The following is a 21,443-nucleotide window of genomic DNA, read 5'->3' as shown; positions in this document are numbered from 1 at the left end:
TAATAGTTATTTTATAATGATAGAACGCCGGTTCCGTATGGGTGAAGTATTCCTTTAGTATTAAAGCGGATACGAGTAACATTTAAATATCTTTTAAACAACCTCATGTTTCCTCTGATAATCATAAATTACCTTTAACAGCAAACGAGACCATCAGTGCAAAGAAAGACGTTTTTATATAGTTTTTATTACTGCTTTTGGTCTGGTCGCACACCCAGTCCGATTTTCGGTTCGCTCGTGCAGGCTCTATGGTCACATATCCGTATTGGTTGCAGATTTCAGTGTGGCGCTGCAACGCGATTTGAGAAGCCTATCCCTCCAGGTGAGGGAAGGGGAGCGGGAGCCTTGTTTGAGACAGTTATTTGTCGTCATAAATGACTGATAACGGGGCTGAACCATCAAAGAAAAAAAAGAGAATGCAATGAAGAAAAGCGAAAAGGGAGAGTGAGTGATAGGCGGGCGGGAGGACGTTGCCAAGCAACGTGTATACAATTTCACGAGAGCGAAACTAGACTGCTAAATGAATGAGCGGTTGGTACTAACACAAAGTTTGCTTTGCTTCACCATCATCAGATAACCATTATCTGAAATAGTCATTATTTACATCAACAACACAAACACATTACCTCATCGTGATCCATAGTCTACTAACTGCCGTCTCTCATTCATTCGCTTTCTGTGAGGACACAGCTCCGTGAGAGAGAGAGTAGTTAGGTGACGCTGCTGAATCAACTCATTGCAAGCAGGTGTGTGTACTGACCTTCTTTATATGTCCATGGTACTGACTGGCATTAGTTGATGCAGTGTCAAAACCACTCTCACGGAGCCGAAAAGAGTCCTCACACTTTCAACACACGAACATGCACTATATTGCGCCCTTCTCAGTCCACGCTCACGCGCCTGGCACGAGCATTTGCGACAGCGGGCGTCGTAAAAATACTACCGCTTTTGTCCAAAGGGGACGCCAACGTGCCATCTTACTCGTAGTGCCTTTAAGTACCAAAATCAAAGCTGCCGAGATTAGTTGAGCCACGGACAATTGATCTGCAAGCATTAAAATGATTGTATGGTTATAAAAGGACAACTAGTTACTGGATCTAGCTTCTGAAATGTGTAGGTATATGTGTAGGTATATGTGTAGGTATATGTGTAGGTATATGCCAAACAAGGAAGTAACCTTTTTTCATTGGTCAAATGCTGTTTGGTTAAAACAAGCCATTTGAAGACATCACCTCAGGCTCTGATGGGGGAATGCAGTGGTTGCTCTTTTTCAGTTTAATTATTTTAGTCCAATTCATTGGGAATACAATAATACTATACATATAATAATATTTAGTTGCAGCCATAGCAAAACTGTGCTCCGTTGAAATAATCTGTAACACAATTTCAAACATAATACATGTGCCACTTTAGCGAATGATGCAAAAAAGCTTATCCCGGTATTGCCTTCATTAAAATGTTGAAAATACTCATATTTATATATGTATGTATTGCATGAGAAAGGAAATTAGTGTCTAACTCATTCTATTTGTGCAAGACCCTGAGAAATGGACAAAAATATGCACAACAGGCGTTTTCATGGAAACACTGCAGATAGTGTGATGTGCACCACTTGCATAGCAAAGTAGCACACCCGGTGATAACTAATGAAACCTCTCCTCTCATTTAGGGGATGCAGGCTAATTATGTTTGGCTAAGGCTACTAGGATAGCCTTAGCCAACCATAATTAGCTGGTGGTCCTTATTAAGGGAAATCAATGTCCAATCAAGTCACTGACATGGACTCTGGGAACACATACGGAGGCTGCTTTGTGTGACATATATTTAATTTATTTTGCTATACGGGTGTTTAACGATAAAGGTGACCGCACGGTGCATTATTGGGGCTTCACTTTGAATAGAAAAGTGCAAAATTTAAGACTTTTGTTGGCAGATGCTATTAAGCCCGTTTTTATGGCAGAGGACACGAGATTGGTTGGGTCAGCAGTGAATATGTTTGCACCAGTGGGGGTAGTCAATCACCCCGATAGGTGAAGATGGGTATGTTTGACATCTGTGTGTCTGCGCGTGTGTGTATTAAGAGACCTCTGAAATGACCTCGCACATTGAGATGATGGTCATAAATTGGTCTGAAGTCTCATTTTCCCCACAGGATTTTGACCAGCTGCCACCGCTTAGAAGCCATTTCAATCCTTGCAGCGCCGGTCCTCACGCACCAAGTGACAGAGTTAATGAGCACAGTTTACGGCCAGATCTGACAACCAAGGAGAGGGACATCTAATGTGAATCTGGAGGGCTGTAAATAGTACATAATAAGTAATTCAGGGCTAGAGTCCATGGGTTTCTCCTTAAACTCACAGTGTGGTTTGTTGGCATAGAGCCAGTGTCACAGTTAAGACTGATTCAGAAATTGCTGATCATATCAGGGTGGGATGAAATAAAACATGTGTCTAAACATTTCATAATGGGAAGGTGTCAGTGTTGACTGTCTGTGTGTGTCTGTGTTGACTGAAATAAAGAAGGATTTTGCTGCCACCATGTGTACCACAACAGCAATACAGCCATATGCATATCAAAACCATTAAAAAAAACAATGTGCTTCATTAAAACATTTATAAAAATCCGAACTAACATCTCACGTATAAACTTATAAACTACCAAGGGACCAGTATCCATGCTGAATAAAGTTGAGATTTAATTTGTGTAAAAAAAACATATAATTGACTGTGCAATGTTAAAATGACTGTTCATATTCAAGTAAAAAAAAGTCTGCAGTAACGAGTGATGGAAAAAATTAAAAGATATAATAATAATAATAATAATAATTGATAGGTTTTATATAGCGCTTTATTGCCTAGGCACTCAAAGACGCTTTACAGGGTTCCTGGTTCAATTCGTTCACACACAGTCATACCGGTGGTGGTAAACTACGAGTAGCCACAGCTGCCCTGGGGTAGGTTATAGGTTAAGTGGTTTATAATTGTAGCCTATAATTCAATTTAATTTAAATACAATGTTGAATCAGATGATATAATACACTACAATAGTCAGTTGATTGTCTCAGTTTTTCCACACAAAAATTAAGTTGCACATAAATATGAAAATAAAGGCTAAATATGTGTGTTTTTTTTATTCATGTTTTGTTTGAGTTTTTTTTTACAGCTAGATCTGCAACAGGATCAAACATTTACAAAATAGCCTATTAAAATAGACCTAGCCCTTAAACATATTTGTATCGTTTTAAGGGCAGAATCCACACAAATAAATCAGTAGATAGGATCAGTTCCCATAATCAACTTGTCATTTAACATCCTGTTTTTAAAGTATATTATTAAAATGTTCATAAATTCATAATTACACAACTCGGCGCATGCTCAGATTAGTTACCTCGGCTTTCTCCGTGGTTTTCCCTCGTTATCTTTCGGCTCTCTCCGTCTACAGTCGGCTCCTGTCGATGGAGCTGATTCTCGCTGTCGTCGTCTCTTCTCGTCCTCCTCTCTGTGTTGTTGTTCTCGGTGACGCGACGGAGGTGTAGCCTGACGCGGTCTCTTACGTGTCGGTCTGAATAAAAGTGGAGCTCCGTAGACCCGGGAGTGACGAAGCGAGTCTGTGTCGGTAAGAGGAAACGCATCAGATGTTTGCTAAACAGATAGACGGCTGAGCCAGACACGTTATTTGCGCCTAATATCCGCACAAAGCCAACAAAGAGATCATGGCGGCGGCTGCAGAGGCTCACAAAATGAGTCAGTCTTTTGCGAGGCTCGCTGGCTCGCAACACAACTGAGACATAGGTATAAATATGGGAGTGGGCTTGAGTCTTTTTTCTTTCTTTCTTTTAATAAACAGTCTAGAAAAATAAGTTACAGAAGCAATAGCCACGTAAAGCTAATTCACGTCCACATTGTGTTGAGGTAACATTGAAAAGAAAAAGAAAAACGTTGGTGAAAGTGAAGATGTCCGAGTTGGAAACAAAACTGGCACACAATGCATGCAGACATTTCCCTCCATAACGCTGCAGACTACCGTTATAACATGGTCGAATGAATTTGGACTACATACATCCTTATTGAAAAAAATAAATAAATGCGACATTTGCTCTTTTAAAAACAGTATAGAAATCTTTCATTTGAGCCTTGATAAATGTTAAATGAATGGCTGCTAACGGTGCTAACAGTCCTAATGCATTCGTATTGGCTGGTTAGCATGCTACAGCCAGCAACATGCTAACTTTAAATTGGCAACAGTAACGAGAAGGCGTTAGCTTTAGCCTTACGTGCTAGCCTGGCTAAAATAAAGCGCAATATTTTGTAATGAGTTTATTCATATTATGTCGTCTTGAATGTTACACCTGACAACTGATTTGTAATGGTTTAGTCAGCAAAATGTGTCGTTGTTCTGCAATATAACTAGTTGAATAAATTATATCATGTAGCATGTCAAGCTAAGCCACACCTTCTTCGAGGACATCAGTAATCACTGTATATGAGGCACAACCTCTGCTGCACTCTGCAGACCGCTGTATGTGCTGCACAGCTCTATATCAAACATGGTTGTAGGCCTACTCATGCACATCATACACATGAGCAGTTTCTTACTTTTTGCAGATTTTAAATGACCATGGAGGCTGGTGCAGACACACAGCAAAGTGGTGAAACTGAGTCTGAGGCCCATCACATCACCCTGGCCCAGGTACATCTCACCTTAGTGTGCAAAACTGACTCTCCCGTTCACAACTTTCTGCATACAGACATTTTGTGATTGTGTGTTTCTGTAGGGCCACGTGACGTCCAGTAGTCCCACAGTCACCCTAGTGCAGTTACCCAACGGGCAGACGGTACAAGTGCACGGGGTGATCCAAGCTGCCCAGCCCTCTGTCATCCAGTCCCCACAAGTCCAGACAGTACAGGTGGGAGGATAAAACACATTTATTTTTTATACAGCATATAACAAATAATCAATGTATTATATTATCATTATTTTTGCCAAAACATTTGCCTCTTTTTCATTGAGCAGTACAGTTCGGTTTGGTGCAGAACGGTAACTTTAGACCCGGCTTGCGTTTCCCCTGCCGGCAGTACCCATTATTGGTAGGCGGGGTATATGCCGGACGGTGAAAGAGATATAGCTCTGCAACTATCATGACATCATAGCAGCGGGACACAATGTAGCCGGCCAATAAATTAAATGTAGAGGAAGAACGCCACACATTAAACAACAGACTGCAGTGTATAGCTCCAGCATTTGGGACCACTTGGTACCATAGGAAACGATAACAAAAATAGGTACAGCACGGTACCGTACCAAATATAACTGTACCACTCAATGGATACGAGGCTATTGTGAGAGCTGTAAGCTTGCAACTCTGTTTCCTGTTTGGGAGATAATATATATACATTGCATATTGCTCCACCTGCACAGCTACATACTTGCAATTAACCTTGTAAATTATGATAAAATACTTTTTATCATTAAGTCTTCAGAACTTTGTTTATCAGATTTCGACTGTTGGGGAGAGTGAGGACTCTCAAGAGTCCGTAGACAGCGTGACTGACTGTCAGAAGAGGAGAGAGATCCTGTCAAGACGACCTTCTTATCGGTTTGTGTGACATCTGATCATAAATGCCTTCATCAATTTATCAGTTGTATTCAATCTGTGCACATGGATGTACAGCTATTCCACTTGTATCATTGCCACAGTTTGTTTCCACTATGGAAATCCAGTGTGCTGACGTTACTGCCTGATTGTTCCCTTCTACAGGAAGATTCTGAACGACTTATCGTCAGACGTTCCTGCAGTGCCTCGGATTGAAGAGGAGAAATCAGAGGATGACACAGCCCCTGCTATCACTACAGTCAGCATGCCCACTCCCATCTATCAGACCAGCAGTGGCCAGTACAGTAAGTACTTCATTGTACTGCAATACAGGGAGCTTAATGTTGTTAAAACATGGTATCCATGTTAGGGTCCAGTTTCTCTGTACAATAATGGTGGGTCAGTGCTGAGGCAAATTCAATTCAGAGGCAGTTGAAAACAAAGTATTGATAATCAGATGTGGGGTATAATAACTGAGCCAAAATTCAACTTTCAATTTTCATGTAATTAATTTTTTATGCCTAATTGTATATTTAAAAAAAAATAAAAGGGTTTGGGTTATTGTAGTTTGATTTACTTTTGCAAGCCTCAAATACCAACCGAACATGTCAATAGTAGACTATTCAAATGACTTGTCCCTAGATAGGATACCGTCTGAATGAGGTATAGTTTGTTTGAGAACATATTCATTCTCACCCATGACCATGTACCTCTGCAGTTGCCATCACGCAGGGCGGGGCCATCCAGCTGGCCAACAACGGCACAGACGGCCTGCAGACACTGACCATGGCCAACGCAGGAGGCCAGCAAGGGGCCACCATCCTGCAGTACGCACAGACCAGCGACGGACAGCAGATACTGGTGCCCAGCAACCAAGTGGTCGTACAAGGTGGGGAATACACTTTTACCTAGACCTAGAAATGGTTTGGAAATACCTGAATGTTTTGGGAAAGTTTTGAATTTACACTACTTTCCGCTAGTGTTAAAAACTTGTTCATAAAAATTCCTGTTGTTACGTTATGCAACATACATAGTTCCCTGGACCCTGAGTAACTTTTGTTTAAAAATCTTGCTTGTTTGCTTATCCACAAAAATTCTGTAGCAGTGCGTGTTTGATCATGTATGGCTTCTGAATGACAAATATAACACATGGCTCAAGAGAAATGCAGCAAGAGTTCCATAGTTGAGCCAGATGTTTGTGAAACAGACCTAAATAAGATTATGGAACTTGGGTAAAATTGTATGGAAAAGTTTTGAAAATGTATTGGTTAACATGTGAGGGAACCCTGTAGTGTTCTGCTTAATACTAAAGTTGAAATGATTTTTGCCATAAAGTTTGAAGCTTAAAACCATACCGATCAGAACAGAACAGGAAGATGTGACTTTATGTGTGAAATGTGAATGTGTTTGAATATTTGTGTGTTTGCTCGGCAGCTGCCTCTGGTGATGTCCAGGCCTATCAGATCCGCACGGCCAACACCAGCACCCTCAACACTGGGATGGTGATGGCCACTTCGCCTGCACTTGGCTCGGGGGAAGTGGAAGTCACACGCAAAAGGGAGGTCCGGCTTATGAAAAACAGGTGTGTGTGTGTGTGTGTGTGTGTGTGTGTGTGTGTGTGTGTGTGTGTGTGTGTGTGTGTGTGTGTGTGTGTGTGTGTGTGTGTGTGTGTGTGTGTGTGTGTGTGTGTGTGTGTGTGTGTGTGTGTGTGTGTGTGTGTGTGTGTGTGTGTGTGTGTGTGTGTGTGTGCGCGCGCGTGCGTGTGTGTGTGTGTTATAAGGTTAACTAATGCCGTCTGCTTTTTCTACTGGATGCTGTAGTGATGCACTTTCATATGAGGTTTATGCAGTGCAAACACATAGAGGCACTGATATTACATGCTATCCATCCTGTAGGGCACACATTTCAGCAGAGTTTCAATGTTGGGTCAGGAAATTATATAATACAGTGCATTTTGTTGCTTAAACTTTATTTTATATAAGTAAATAAAAAGTGGAATTCACTCAAAATTGTGTGACAATTTGAGGATTTTCTATGAATAATTTTCAACCACACAACTTCAGCCTTCAGAGGTTAATTGCGTTTCAGCTTGGAAAAAGCATTTCTATAAGCCGTATCCAAGTGTTCATTTCGATGATTTGCAATGGTAATGATGCAGTATCATAATTTTGTAAGACTTACTTTATGACTTATTCTTAATTTATTTTGTTTTATAGAAAAAATTGCTCTCAATTAGAGAGCTTCTACCTCGATTTTGTTGTTCTTTGTGCAATGACAATGAAGAGATTCTGATTCCGTTAATGGCTTGCTTGTAGAAACATTTAATGCATCACAAAGGGTTGAATGGAAAAAGGCCCATATGTATAGACCTTTACACTCACACTTGTCCTTACATCAAACAGGGAGGCAGCCCGCGAGTGTCGCAGGAAGAAGAAAGAGTACGTCAAGTGTCTGGAGAACCGCGTGGCCGTGCTGGAGAACCAGAACAAAACCCTCATTGAGGAACTCAAAGCCCTTAAAGACTTGTACTGCCACAAATCAGAGTAGAAAACCCTTCACCAAACATCGCCTGACGGGGGCTGGCCAGGGGCCCGTGACTGTCCCTATGTACAGAGACTCAGCACGGAGCCATGCATCTGGGTGCCTCTCTCTCTTTTCTACTCTTTTGCTTTCTTTTTAAAAACTGTTGGAGAAATTGGTAAAGTGACTCACCCGGAATAGAAAAACACCCACCACACTCCCTCCCACTTGATCGATTTAAAAAATCGTCATTCTGTTCCCATCGGTTTCCCATGAAAGGGTGGAGCAAATGTCAAGCACGGATTTAGAGGAGACTTCAACTCCTTGTGGTGAAGTGATGGCTGTCACCAAAAGGGAAGCACTCCAGTCACTGGTGCCTGGACTAAACTGGGTCACATCACCAGCAGCAGAGAGAAAATGCTTGATTGCAACAAACCAAGGAACTTTTTACAGTTTTAATCTCCCCAAGACACTTGCATCACTTGGAGAGGTTTACCTTTGTAATTGTACGCGCGCTCTAGCATTAACATCTGTTACTTACTAATGCTTTAACCTGTAGAGATGGGCTGTGTCATGGACATTTTATCTTTTAGCTATGTTTTGGTTTATTATCTATTGGAGAATCTGCTTGCGTAATGCCATTTACTTTATTTTATTTTTATTTACTTTGCCTTGAAACGCCATGAACAAAAAACGTGAGTTGGGTCGTAAAACGGTTTTCATGTTGAATGCAGCTTTAGAAGTACATGATGAAAAGAGATTGTTGTTACATTCTCTATTGGGTACAGAACTCTAAATGGGGTTTATTGGGTCCCTGCATGTTCACAATAATATTACTAAGGCGCATCGTTTTTGATTTGGTAATATTATGGGATTTTCTTTCATACTGCTCACTGTACCCCTCTATAAACAAATGTGGTTAAACTACATTGTCTGGGATTAAAAGTGGTGTTTTAAACCATTGGATTTATCGGTCCATTTTTTTATTTTATTTTATTTTTTAATTACTGGAGTCTTTTGGAATAACAAGCAAGAAACAATGAGCCTTAGTTTTTTTGCAATGAAAGAAATGTATTTTCTGCTTTCTTTATAAACAGATTTTACAACTGAAAAAAACAAAACAATTCCTGCATTTGGAGGTTGATACATTTCTAATCTGAAATACCAGGAACCCCACCATGTTATATAGCAGCCCACGGACTATTAAGGCATCAGCAGAGGCTCTCTCCAAATTCTGTTTACGTCAATACAGAATGGTATGCGCACTTTCCTTGCATGTACAATCCTAGCACATGATTTATCAAATAGATCTAGTGCCGCTGAGATTCAATGTGAAAGTAACACTGCTAACCAGTGATGAATTACAAAATATCCATGAGCGTTTTGTTGCTCATCATGAATTAGATAATTGCACCAATCAAACACTCTGCAAAAGCATTTGTAAAGTGCAACCACAACAAACAGAACAAAGTTTAAAATGTGCAGCAACATGGATATTTTCATTATGGAATGCCATATTGTATTATTTTTAGGTATTATCTATTGTCATGACATAGTATGCTTTTTTTATGTTGCTTTGCATTAATTTTGTATTCACAATTTCTAAATGTCAGCACCAACTTGTAAAAAAAACTGTGCATTATGTTAGAGCTATACAAATATTACATTTTTGGCAGCTGTTAATAAATGTGTTTCCGGTCATCATCTTTGCTGATTATTTTATTTGTTTCTCATACAAAAACTGTATATAATTATTTATATATAAAAAAAGACAGTCAATTAAAGAACTCACTATACATTTGGTATACTTTAATCACAAATCCCTTTTAGGAGGCACTAGTTTCCAGGACTTGTATACATGGATGTCCCTTTGTTTGTCATAGTGGACCTCTTGGACTGTGAACCGGCCCTTCAGCATGCCTAAGAAGTCTGTGTCTCTCTTGTAGCGGATCTTGCAGGCCAGCAACACCACACTGGCATCGGAGCACAGGTGTTCCAGAGTGTCTAGCAGTGGAGTGAAGGTGTCCTCCAGGTAAACGATGTCCGCCCCCAGCACCAGATCAAAGCCCCCGGCTGGGTAGCGCTCCAGGCCCTCTCCCCAACTCAGCTCTGACACCACCACAGAGCCCTGCAGCTGGCAGTCTGGGGGAAGGTTCGCTTTCACATTCGCAGAGAGGAAATCCAAGGCAGGCTCTCGGTCAGTGATGGTCACTCTGGCACCTAACATGTAAAAAAATAATATGACACCTATATTAATATTTCTTCATGTATGTTTAAAAATGTGAGCTTTGTTGTAAAAATTTATTTTTGTAAAAATCCGGGAATATCTCTTTACAATCTTGTTACCTGTCCAAACTGTGTGCGCTGGAAGAAAAACATCTGTAGATAATACACAGGCAGCCTAGGCTCTGTAAACTGGTCAACAAATGTGGGACCACCATAGTTTATCGGTGGTAATCTTTTCAGCACACAGTAGTGGAGGATCGTGAGCAGATATTCCCTGATTTTGACAACAAGCAATCTCCAGAATGGCTGACTCCACCTTTAAAAGCATGTTCTGCTATTTGTTGTCAGGGAGGGACTATATCACCTTCTTTCCCCACTCACACGTCGTATATTAATAGGGTAGTAATGCCACTCACCCAGCAGAGCTGCTACAATGCCCACCAATCCAGTGCCAGCCCCCAGTTCAATGACCCTCTTCTCCTTTAAATCCACCTTCCCCAACTCCAGGTACATGCACATGACAACTGCCTGGAAAACACACACAAGCCGTCAATAAAAACAGTAGAGATGAATGGTGGAGTGTAAGGTTGCCATTGATATTTTCAACTCACCGCATCCCACACGACTGCAGCCACCCCTAGCTTCCTCCAGTCCTGGGCCAGCTGGAGGTCGCGGTTTGCGAAGTGAAACCTTGCCGATGAATTGTGGAGTTTGGAGAGCGCGGGCAACGGGTTTTCTACATAAGGAACCAGAGCCATTGCGGGCAAATTAGAAACTACACTATTATGGAGTCATGTTGTAGCTGTAGTGACCATATGCACATGCGCAGTAGGCATACAGTTCTTCTTCTACGAAGCTTTTACTGGTGCATTACTGTGTCAATGCTGCCATCTTCTGGAGTTAAATAGCAAATAGTCTTTCTCCCTATACTGTCACATTTTAATTCGTTTCGTTATTATTTTTTACAACATATCAAATACATTTTCTGCTAGGCTACAATGTATCTAGGCATATGTGTTTGTTTTTGTTACATTGTAGCACATTGAGCCCTTCGTTCAGGCATCCCTGTATAATAAAAACTCCCAGTCCACTCTGAGCATTAATGACGTAATTTCAGCCAATCATGTAAGAGCTTTGTTAAAAGAGACCAATCAGAAAGCGTGCTTTTATAATGGGCGTGCCCGCATAGGTTTTTCTCAACGGCTGTGTTTTTGCTATAATGGAGGGGGCGGTGCCTGCAGGATGAAGCCCCCTAGGTCTGTCAATTTACAATACACAGCAGTAGCATACTTTCCGGCTAATTTGCGTACCTCCCCCAAAATAAAAGCATCTACTGGAAGTCCATCTTCAAATGTCCAAAAAATATTAAATTCAGAATTGTATTAAAAATTATTTGGATTATGAAGTTAACGTTACTTTATATTTGCTTTACAATCAGTTCTGTTGTGGGGGAAATGTGTATTGACCACACTCCACCACAACTACAAAACCAACATAGAACCATTTGTGAATACATTCACTGCAAATTAACTGGGGAAAATAATTTTCCTTTAGTTTTTCACCCTGTGTGCCTTTAGGGTTGTGAAATAGGCCTTACATTATATTTATATCACATCAATATCATATGTCTTAAATGTAACGGTTAAAAAGTGAAGAAAGCCTGTAAAATGTTAACTTAACCCCATTTTCCTTAAATCACCCGTTCTACTGCGTGATTAGTTTTACTCTGAAAGGCTGCAGCGGAAGTCAACCCTGAATTCCAATTCTCTTCTCGGTTGATTTGACGTCCAAGACGTGTCTTCTGCAAACACGACGGGAAGGATGAGATCTAACGTTGGCTATCTTTTAAAAATGCCAATACCCGTCACCTTTTCGCTTCCTTAGCTGTTTTTAAAGCCGTTTCTAGTTTGCTGAATTCGTACCTCGGTGTGTTATAACAAAGGGCCCTTTTTTATTGTGACTGAGATTTACTTCCAACCCGCAGTGGAAATGGATTGATCCATGCCGCTTCTGAAGGAGCCAGGAATGGATTGAGGTGCGGAGGAGCTAGCCATGGAGGGGTGACATAGGAGCTAGTGACATTGTAGGCTACTGCTCGCTTTTTTATGCCGTAAAATGACTTGATATTGTAGTCATTTCTACCCCACCACGCATGTAATTCTTCTACAAGTGCGCCAGTGCTGCTGTAGCTACGCACACGCCCTGAATATGTCAGCTGTCCTGCAGATACCCGGTTGGCTCTCAGGACACACATCCCATTCTGATTTAAAGGGTGATTTCTCACCTTGTAGCCTATCACACAGGCTACATTCTGGTGCCTGATAGAACAGACTAAACTAAGATCATTAAAAAAAAAGACTTAAATGAAGGTTTTATCTATATGTCAAGTAGAGATTTACTTTGGTGTTACATTTGAGTAGCTGCCACATTCAAAGATTTAGATTAAACTTTTTGCTTAAGTTGCACACGGCCCTGCAGCCCTAGTGTTGTCACTTGGAACTAGCAGGTGATCCCTCCCCCTTTTCTGAAGTTGTATGGGAAGCGGTGCTGGCGGCTGTTAGCAGGACTCTTGCAGGTCAACCATGGGAGGCTCGGTGTCTTGCTGCATCTCCCCCGGGGAGAGCCCTAAGCTGCACCGGAGGGAGGTGGAGCTGGAGGAGTGTCCAGTCACCACCACCGAGGACGTGAGCGAGGACACAGGCACCTACCTGCAGCACATCAGCGACAGGGAGCTCCCAGACGGTGGGTGACGGACCCTGATATCGCAAGACATAGAACCAGTATGCTCCTCGTATGGTGAAACGCTTCAAAATAAACTGTTTACACTTGTATCTTGCAGAACTGGCCCAAGAGACTAACCCGTCGGACAACCCAAGAGCCAGCACCCTCTTCCTCAACAAGTCGCAGACAGACGGTCGGTTGTATTTCTCAGTTAGATATTATGACATCGACCGATTTTGTTCTTAAATATTCTCCCAAAAAAATGTGTGACATTTTTCTGCCAATTTTCAGTGCGTGAGAAAAGGAAAAGCAACTACATGAATCATGTAAGTGCCATGCCACCACCAATCACAAAGTGTTTAATGGAGGGTTTGGGTTTGGAACGTGTCCTTGATGTAAACTGGTATCTCCACAATCGTGTACATCATCATCATTATTATCATCTTTTCTCCAGCACATGTCCCCGGGGGTCCTGACGAAAAAGTACAGCTCCTGCTCTACGATATTCCTGGACGACAGCACAGTGAGCCAACCCAACCTCAAGAGCACAATTAAATGGTAAGAGTGACCCCACCTCAGTCCTTTGCACGTCTCCGCGGGAACAGTTCGTTTGTTGTCCCTTCCAGCAGGCAGGCGACTGTCATGTGACGAGGGGAAAGAGTTGAGCTGTTTGTTCTTCCTTCACCACTCAGAAAGATCTTGTTCATTTAAAGATGGGAGTCAGTCATTCTGTAGAAAGCTTGTTGACAAATCACTTTTTTCCCCAAAAATCATTGAATATCTCCTCCCGCTCCGCTACTAAAAATATCCAGAGTTTATACGCAGCCTAGGCTCTGTAAACAGGCATGTTGCTAGCTACGTTGGACCCCCCCCTTCGTTTACATACCCTCTGTTTACATAACCGTTTACAGAACCTAGGCTGTGTTTGAACGTATATTCACTGATTTTAGGCAAACGGTGATTTTGAAAACAAGCATTCTCCAAAATAGCTGACTCGCATCTTTTTAAATGAATCGGCTGCGTGCCAAATGTTGCGATATTTTTCTGCAACTGCACACAAAGGGGATCCTCGAGATATCCTTCAGAATGAGTCGCGGCAGGCGTGACCTACATGTCAGTCGGTACAGCTGCAGATATGTTGAGGAGGACATGACGTGCAGATACTAGGAGCTTGTTGTTTGCAAAGAGATTACACTCACATCCAGTTCTTCACTGTTTTTCTTCCCTTGTCGCTTTCTCTCTGTTACAGCGTCTCATTGGCCATATACTACCACATAAAGAACAGGTAGGAGACGTTTAAAATGTTGTCCTTTCGATGTCACACCCTGTAGGTGTTGCCCCACTGTTATCCTTATGCCCGGCACTAGTATTGAAACAAAGTCATAATTGAATAGTTGTTGTAGGGCTTATCATACTGTTATGATAAAGGTATAAGAGCAAACGTCTGGTAGTGATGATAGTGAGTCAGACAGTTACTTAGGGAGAAAACACTCCTTAAAGCGGCTACGAGTAACATTTAAATATCTTTTAAACAGCCTCATGTTTCCTCTGATAATCATAAATTACCTTTAACAGCAAACGAGACCATCAGTGCAAAGAAAGACGTTTTTAAATAGTTTGTATTACTGCTTTTGGTCTGGTCGCACACCCAGTCTGATTTTCGGTTCGCTCGTTCAGGCTCTATGGACACATATCCATATTGGTCGCAGATTTCAGTGTGGCGCAGCAACGTGATTTGAGAAGCCTATCCCTCCAGGTGAGGGAAGGGGTGCGGGAGACTAGTTTGATACAGTTATTTGTCGTCATAATGACTGATAACGGGGCTGAACCATCAAAGAAAAAAATGAAAAATTAAGAAAAGCTAAAAGGGAGAGTGATATGGCTACGGACGGGATGAGGGCGTTGCCAAGCAACGTGTATACAATTTCACGAGAGCGAAACTAGACTGCAGTGTTTACTCCTAAATGAATGAGCGGTTGGTACTAACACAAAGTCTGCTTTGCTTCACCATCATCAGATAACCATTATCTGAAATAGTCATTATTTACATCAACAACACAAACACATTACCTCATCGTGATCCATACTAACTGCCGTCTCTCGTTCATTCGCTTTCTGTGAGGACCTTACTATCTATGGTGAGGACACGTCTTTCAGCTCCGTGAGAGAGAGTAGTTAGGTGACACTGCTGAATCAACTCATTGCAATCAGGTGTGTGTGGCAGTGACTGGCATTAGTTGATGCAGTGTCAAAACCACTCTCACGGAGCCGAAAAGAGTCCTCACACTTTCAACACACGGACATGCACTATATTGCGCCCTTCTCAGTTCACACTCGCGCGCCTGGCACGCGCAAGAAAACAGCTTTGCGACAGCGGGCGTCGTAAAAATACTACCGCTTTTGTCCAAAGGGGACGCCAACGTGCCATCTTACTCGTAGTGGCTTTAATTAAACATAGCATTTTGTTGGTGGCCAAAATTCAGTCAGTGTTGGGCAAACACAAATGAGATAGATAGACTTGTCGATATATATATATATATATATGTTAGATAGTTATACTTGAATGTAGATAGATAGATAGATAGATAGATAGATAGATAGATAGATAGATGTAGATTGAGACTGGAGAGAGAGGTATTGATCGCTAACCCTTGTCAAATGTCCCGCAGAGATTCAAACCGCTCGGTGGATATATTCGACGAGAAGAAGCACCCTCTGACGGTGAGTTGAGGGGGCCTTGGTATTTTACTGTTTGGCTAGACTGTGCTTGATTGGCCAATGATAGTGTCTCTCTGCCCCCGACAGCGAGAGAAGGTTCCGGACGACTACTCTGTGGTGGACCCAGAACACAAACTCATCTACCGCTTCATACGGACGCTCTTCAGCTCGGCACAGCTCACCGCGGAGTGTGCCATCGTCACACTGGTAAGTATACTACATCATCGGAAAAATGATTACAATGACAAGTCAGACTACTATCAGGCCGCTATGATATATTATGACGGTATGATTGTTTTTTTTTTCAGTCTGAACACAATTTTATTTAACATGAACAACATGTTTTATTTTGAACATTAATTTACTTGTATGTTAACATCCTGTGGGCGATAGCTAATAACTTAGAATGGTATGACGGAAAATAATTGTGCTTTTGAAAGGTTGACTTTTTCCAACCTCCTCACACTTTTAAACTAGATACCGGCCCACGCCTAACTCAGACACTCATATTTCTGTGGCGATTTTGAATGGATGGTTGCGCGCTCTGTTAGGTATACCTGGAAAGGCTGTTGACGTACGCCGAGATGGACATCTGTCCCTGTAACTGGAAGCAAATAGTTCTGGGTGCCATCCTGCTGGCTTCTAAAGTCTGGGATGACCAGGCCGTGTGGAACGTGGACTACTGCCAGATCCTCAAAGATATGACAGTGGAGGACATGTGAGTGTGACATTTCGCCCATGAGAGCCTTGTTCTATGTCCTAACTCAAGCCCAATAAGAGCTGTTTATTTTTTAACATAAACATGCTCCCATGTTTGCTAGGAACGAGATGGAGCGTCACTTCCTAGAGTTGCTGCAGTTCAACATCAACGTCCCAGCCAGCGTTTACGCCAAGTATTACTTTGACCTGCGCTCGCTGGCAGACGACAACAACCTCAATTTCCCTCTGGAGCCACTGAGCAACAAACGGGCCCAAAAACTGGAGGTGAGTGTGTCCACGGCTGCATTCACACTCCAGGTGAAAGTGTCCCAATTCACTTATCATTTTCGCTGAACTCCCAATGTTTGTCTCCAGGCCATCTCCAGGCTGTGCGAGGACAAGTACAAGGACCTGAATAAAGCTGCTATGAGGAAGTCCGTCAGTATGGACAACCTGGTGGGCATCAAGAACACCCATGCGGTGCTGTCCTAAGTCTGTGACAGCCACCTTGGATCTGGCGACAAGGCGGCGCGACGGATTTAGAGTGACGTTCGCCAAGAGACATTTTCCAAAGTAGATCACGTAAATATCAGTAACTGAAAAGTTCCATTGCAAAAATGTTGAATGTTGACTTTAGGGAGGAACAAAAGACCAGAAGTTTACCACACAATGTCTCTTAAAAAAATTCTAATGAGTCCAGTCTCTATGTGTTCGTTACAAAGAACTTCAGCTCTTTGCCTTTTAAAGCATGGTCATTTGGTGAAATATTTTGCAGATTGTAACTTTTTATCCCTCAACGATGGATGTGTAACTATGGAAGGAATCAGCATGAAAATGCTTCCTGAAGTCGCACAGATTGGGGACATCATCTTTTTCTTTGTTGAGAGTCGTTTGTCCGGCTTCGGCCCTTGACTCTCCACCAGCCCTCTCCTTTAGTCACATTACCAACTGTCTTGAACTACCCTGTGGTGTAGTTCTGCACATGGACTTAAGACCTAGCCTTTGTTTTGCTTACTATGTAGGCCCCTATAGCTGTGAAATGTACCAGACTTTTATTTAATTCAAATAAATTACAGTTGCTGCTGTTTGAAGTTGAGGCTGCTTAGGCGGGAACATGTGTCGTAGTGGTTTTTGTCTGAATCATTTTACCATGATATAGGACTGCATCTAAGCAATCCTGCTTCTTTTTCTTAGAAGGGTCACCTTGTGTGTTGTGTGATATGTAGTCCAATGTGATAACAGAGCTTTCAAAATGGTCAAGAATCACATAGGCCTATGTAGCTAAGATTACACAATTTAGGTGAATTTAACAGCTAGTATTACTGTGTACCTTTTATACTAAAGAAGCAACTGTGGCCCATAAATGACATAAAAGTAAAATAATTATGTGTATAACATTGTCTGTGTGAATACTCTATTCTGATTGGCTGGAGAACATTTCATAGGTGTGGATTAACCCCTGATGTATGGAACTGTTTACATTCTGTCCACTTTAATGCGTCGCCGCTGATTAAACAGTGTTGATAATAAGGGATTTATAAAGCCTAAAATATCCTGCCGTGCAATTGCCTCGGGACACCACAGGATGGCGCTCGCAACACGAGCTGTAGTAACGATAGTAGTAAAATAGTGGTAATAAGTGGCTAAACTAAATGTCCTCTGGCTAAACGTCAATGGCTATCTCGTTAAAAAGGTGAGTAAGACCCCTATTTAATTTGAAAAAGGTTTGTAACTGAGTTTACATGTGTTTAGCCTATTATTTACTATCTATGGTGTTTAGGCACAAAAGCCCGTCTTCACTGTCTGTCTGGGCATAGGCTACTGCTGTCAGTCACTGCCTCACAACTTCAGACTGTAGCCCATAATACACGTTTGCCAGTCATATTGTCCGTGAAATGTGTTATTAATTTAGGGGGAAATGCTTTGTTAGCTCGGTGGAGCTGCTGTTAAACATATTGGCTGATTACATTTACTGTTTGTACAGCGTGCGCAATGTGTTTGACTTTCTAGCATAACAGTAGCTCCGTGGCTAACAGCTGCCCCAGTCTATCCGTATCCAACTGACAAACATTTGTGACAGCTTTGATTGTGTTGTCATCTACAGCTTGAAAGCAGAAGCAGATCTATGGATATTGGTGCATATTAACACAGTTCATTTTGTGTTGTTTTTTCCTGATGTTGCCTTTAATGGGCCTAGAATGCTACATATTAATCTGTCATGGCATCCACTACCTCAGGGTGATTAATTCCCACAGTGTTCACTTTAGCATGGGACTTATTTGGATGGTCAGTGGGGCAGTGAGCTTTCACGGGGGTTTAGTGCTGAGCAACATTCAGTGTGGCTTCCAGCAGCAAACCAGTGGTCTCCTGTGCGATTCTTTTACCATCAAGCAACACAACACATTTTCCTGGGAAGAGGGCATCCTGGTGTTTGGGCCCCCATCTGTCATAACAACGTTTTGCGTACTGGCCATCTGCTTCTGCTACAGGGGCATTTATCATGCAGCGCTCAGGGTGAGCAAGGCTCTCAAGTGTAATAACTGCACTGTGGGATTCTACTTTTGAATGTTTTTGCTGAAGCTGGCACTGAACATACTGTCGTCATCCTCACCCTGATGGGGAAGAAGAAGGCATCTTCCTGCAGGACATTAGGTTCCATTGTGACACCACTACTCACAGTCATACCTCCATGCATCAATGCAGCCTTCCTTCTCATCCAGAACCCGGAGATTAAGTGACTGCTCTTTTCTGCATACAATCAGAAGTGCCAGAGGTCCATCATTGCAGAGTTGGAGGTGTTTCATGAGCACATGATAATTGACAGGAAGAAGCCACATGACAGGCTGAGTGCAAAAGGCAAGTGGAGAGGGAGCACACAGCCAATACACCCTGTCCTTTACCAGGCTATATTTTTATTTTTATTTCTGAGGACTGATAACAGTTGTGACACAACTTACTGCTTTCACATGTGTGCAGGATTTGTCAAACACTGCTCTATATTAGTAACATGTAGTGGCAACATGTGTCTTAATTACTGTCAGCAACATTGTATGTATTCAGCTTTGCAAAGTGATCCATCCTCCTGACAGTGAATGCTTCTGTCGATCAGTTTACAATGTTGGCGACAGACGTTTTGTGGTGTGCAGTACTTATTGTGATTACATAGCTTGATTTGGACTATAAGGCTACCGAGTGCCATCATCTTAAATATGTGTATACCTGTAATTGCAGCTTCAGATACATTTACTGAACATTTTTTTTTCTTTGTCCAGTTAAACCAAACCGTGTTAAAGCGGCCAGTTGCTGATTTGCAGTACCCATTTGAGACCACAGAGAGGCAGTGTTGCAGTGCGTAAGACAGCCGGCCTGACTGCAGTTGTGAGATTAGTCCATGTGTTAATGCGACATCCTCCCAGGCGGTGGTACATGCGACAGCCTCCCTGTTCTCCAAAGCTTTGGTGCAGCTTGCCTGTACCGTTGCCAGACTGGAGGATGGGCCTGTTTCACACACATGCGCTGTTTCATCTAAGACTCCTAGCCTGAGGTGTACGAATCACTGAGCATGTATTAATGTTGATATGATATGGCTGGTTACCTTTTAAAAAGAAACGTTGTTAGATATGAACTTTTTTCTCACTAAACTTACTTGAGTGGTTGGCTCGTATAGGAAAATGTAAATGCTGTACAAAGTGTGTACCACCCTCAAGTGAGTAATACACACTTTAATTGTGTGAAGCCCATATCAGTGCAGGTACATGAAACTGTCATAATCTGAAGGTAATGGTGTGTGTACATGTTCCCCTCTGCTTGTGTGTGTTTGTATCCTGTAGGGGATCACAGTGCCAGTGCAGCTTCATTAATCTCTCAGCATCATGGGGCTTGTCTGAACTCTAAAAGAGGGCTGGAGAGAACAAGCTGCCCCCCCCCCCACCCCCAGGGAGCCACTCCGTTTACCCTCCACACACTCAGGTCACTCCTCTCATCACACTCTCTTCAACTATACAATGTCGAACCCTCCTGTAGGCCATGAAACACAGAGGCGCTGCTTCTAAACGGGACAGAATGGGTGTCGAATTTCCTTTTGCATATTTGTTTTTTTGTCCGTGCCAAAAGTGATAGAAGGCATATAGGCATATATTAGACAGTGACACTTTTTATTTAGCACTATGTGGGTCACACGGAATGTGTTGCAGGATTTCTTCAAGTAGCAAAAGGCAAAACTGTGCCATGACTGTATCATAAATATTTATTTCCCCTCAATAATGCAGAGGGAAAGCACACATACTCATTATATTACAAAACATACTGCTATAAATACCCAGAAGACTCTCACACATGGATAAGATTCACGCTATACTGTTACTATAGAGCAAAACATATCAAAGTTTGACCGACATATTAACTTCACGACCATTATTGCCTTTTCCAAAAAAAAATAATAATAATGTCAAGTCTCACCCTGCTCAAAAACGATATAATATAGAGGATATAAATGATTTTCTTCCGAGGCTTTGAAGACGATGGCTGACAAAGTGGGATTTGAAGGAATACAACAGTCATGAAATCCGTCATGATCCAAGCAAATATAATCAAATCACCTGTATTCCTTCTCTTTTCGAGCATTTATCTTTGCACCACAAAATTGCCCTAAGTGGAGTCACTGCAAAACAGAAAATATATAGCACATTACCCTGGGAGGATGTAACACGTTCTACCCCTATCCACTGGCTAGTTCCTGGGAGGCCACCTCAGTGATTTTTTTCTTGATGGGTCATGGTGTATACTGACAGCTTTGTTGAATGCACAACTTTTACACAGCCGTATTTGGTTATAGAGTGTAAAATAATATTGGCTATTTTCACTTCTTGAAAAAAAAAACTGCTTGAGGATGCAAGGACCAATCCATGTCATCGTTGATACCACGATTGCACTGTACTCCTTAGTTGTTATTGGCTCGACACACAGT

General features: G+C 42.0%; 3 protein-coding genes across 6 annotated transcripts; 2 read left to right on the top strand and 1 right to left on the bottom strand.

The window, feature by feature from the left end:
- Nucleotides 1-3,510: 3,510 nt before the first annotated feature.
- On the top strand, nucleotides 3,511-8,152 carry LOC307269811 (cyclic AMP-responsive element-binding protein 1-like). 4 transcript variants are annotated; one of them, XM_080052862.1, is made up of 8 exons: nucleotides 3,511-3,615; nucleotides 4,605-4,689; nucleotides 4,775-4,906; nucleotides 5,496-5,596; nucleotides 5,759-5,898; nucleotides 6,312-6,482; nucleotides 7,028-7,175; nucleotides 7,996-8,152. In XM_080052862.1, exons 2-8 carry the CDS (start codon nucleotides 4,612-4,614, stop codon nucleotides 8,138-8,140), a joined length of 915 nt encoding a protein of 304 aa, XP_079908988.1. In that variant the 5' UTR covers nucleotides 3,511-3,615; nucleotides 4,605-4,611; the 3' UTR covers nucleotides 8,141-8,152. The 4 variants fall into 4 exon arrangements, with proteins under 4 accessions (XP_079908988.1, XP_079908985.1, XP_079908986.1 ...); XM_080052859.1 differs by having other exon boundaries at nucleotides 5,481-5,596; XM_080052860.1 differs by having other exon boundaries at nucleotides 3,575-3,791; nucleotides 5,481-5,596.
- A 1,774-nt stretch (nucleotides 8,153-9,926) lies between these two features.
- mettl21a (methyltransferase 21A, HSPA lysine) lies at nucleotides 9,927-11,127 on the bottom strand (the record flags this gene model as incomplete). Its single annotated transcript, XM_080052863.1, has 3 exons — nucleotides 10,951-11,127; nucleotides 10,756-10,867; nucleotides 9,927-10,333 (listed from the first exon to the last, which is right to left on the bottom strand). Exons 1-3 carry the CDS (start codon nucleotides 11,095-11,097, stop codon nucleotides 9,927-9,929), a joined length of 666 nt encoding a protein of 221 aa, XP_079908989.1. The 5' UTR covers nucleotides 11,098-11,127.
- A 1,028-nt stretch (nucleotides 11,128-12,155) lies between these two features.
- LOC307269754 (cyclin-Y-like protein 1) lies at nucleotides 12,156-17,798 on the top strand. Its single transcript, XM_080052782.1, has 10 exons — nucleotides 12,156-13,081; nucleotides 13,179-13,253; nucleotides 13,352-13,386; nucleotides 13,515-13,618; nucleotides 14,310-14,345; nucleotides 15,730-15,781; nucleotides 15,866-15,985; nucleotides 16,330-16,496; nucleotides 16,600-16,762; nucleotides 16,853-17,798. The coding sequence occupies exons 1-10, from the start codon at nucleotides 12,922-12,924 to the stop codon at nucleotides 16,967-16,969; spliced, it is 1,029 nt and encodes a 342-aa protein (XP_079908908.1). The 5' UTR covers nucleotides 12,156-12,921; the 3' UTR covers nucleotides 16,970-17,798.
- The last annotated feature ends 3,645 nt before the right edge of the window (nucleotides 17,799-21,443 follow it).

This window comes from Ammodytes marinus (assembly GCF_949987685.1).
Source record: "Ammodytes marinus genome assembly, chromosome: 24".
NCBI classification, from domain to species: domain Eukaryota; kingdom Metazoa; phylum Chordata; class Actinopteri; order Uranoscopiformes; family Ammodytidae; genus Ammodytes; species Ammodytes marinus.
The sequence above is the reverse complement of the archived record's forward strand: the minus strand, read 5'-3'. Positions and strand labels throughout refer to the sequence as shown.

What these genes read in the sequence shown, in the direction of transcription:
- LOC307269811 (XM_080052859.1), top strand. Translation starts at nt 4,612, where the DNA reads ATGACCATGGAGGCTGGTGCAGACACACAGCAAAGTGGTGAAACTGAG. An exon ending in ATCACATCACCCTGGCCCAG is followed by an intron (nt 4,690 to 4,774) that starts GTACATCTCACC and finishes GTGTTTCTGTAG; the next exon opens with GGCCACGTGACGTCCAGTAG. An exon ending in CACAAGTCCAGACAGTACAG is followed by an intron (nt 4,907 to 5,480) that starts GTGGGAGGATAA and finishes TTAAGTCTTCAG; the next exon opens with AACTTTGTTTATCAGATTTC.
- LOC307269754 (XM_080052782.1), top strand. Translation starts at nt 12,922, where the DNA reads ATGGGAGGCTCGGTGTCTTGCTGCATCTCCCCCGGGGAGAGCCCTAAG. An exon ending in AGAAGAAGCACCCTCTGACG is followed by an intron (nt 15,782 to 15,865) that starts GTGAGTTGAGGG and finishes TGCCCCCGACAG; the next exon opens with CGAGAGAAGGTTCCGGACGA. An exon ending in AGTGTGCCATCGTCACACTG is followed by an intron (nt 15,986 to 16,329) that starts GTAAGTATACTA and finishes GCGCTCTGTTAG; the next exon opens with GTATACCTGGAAAGGCTGTT.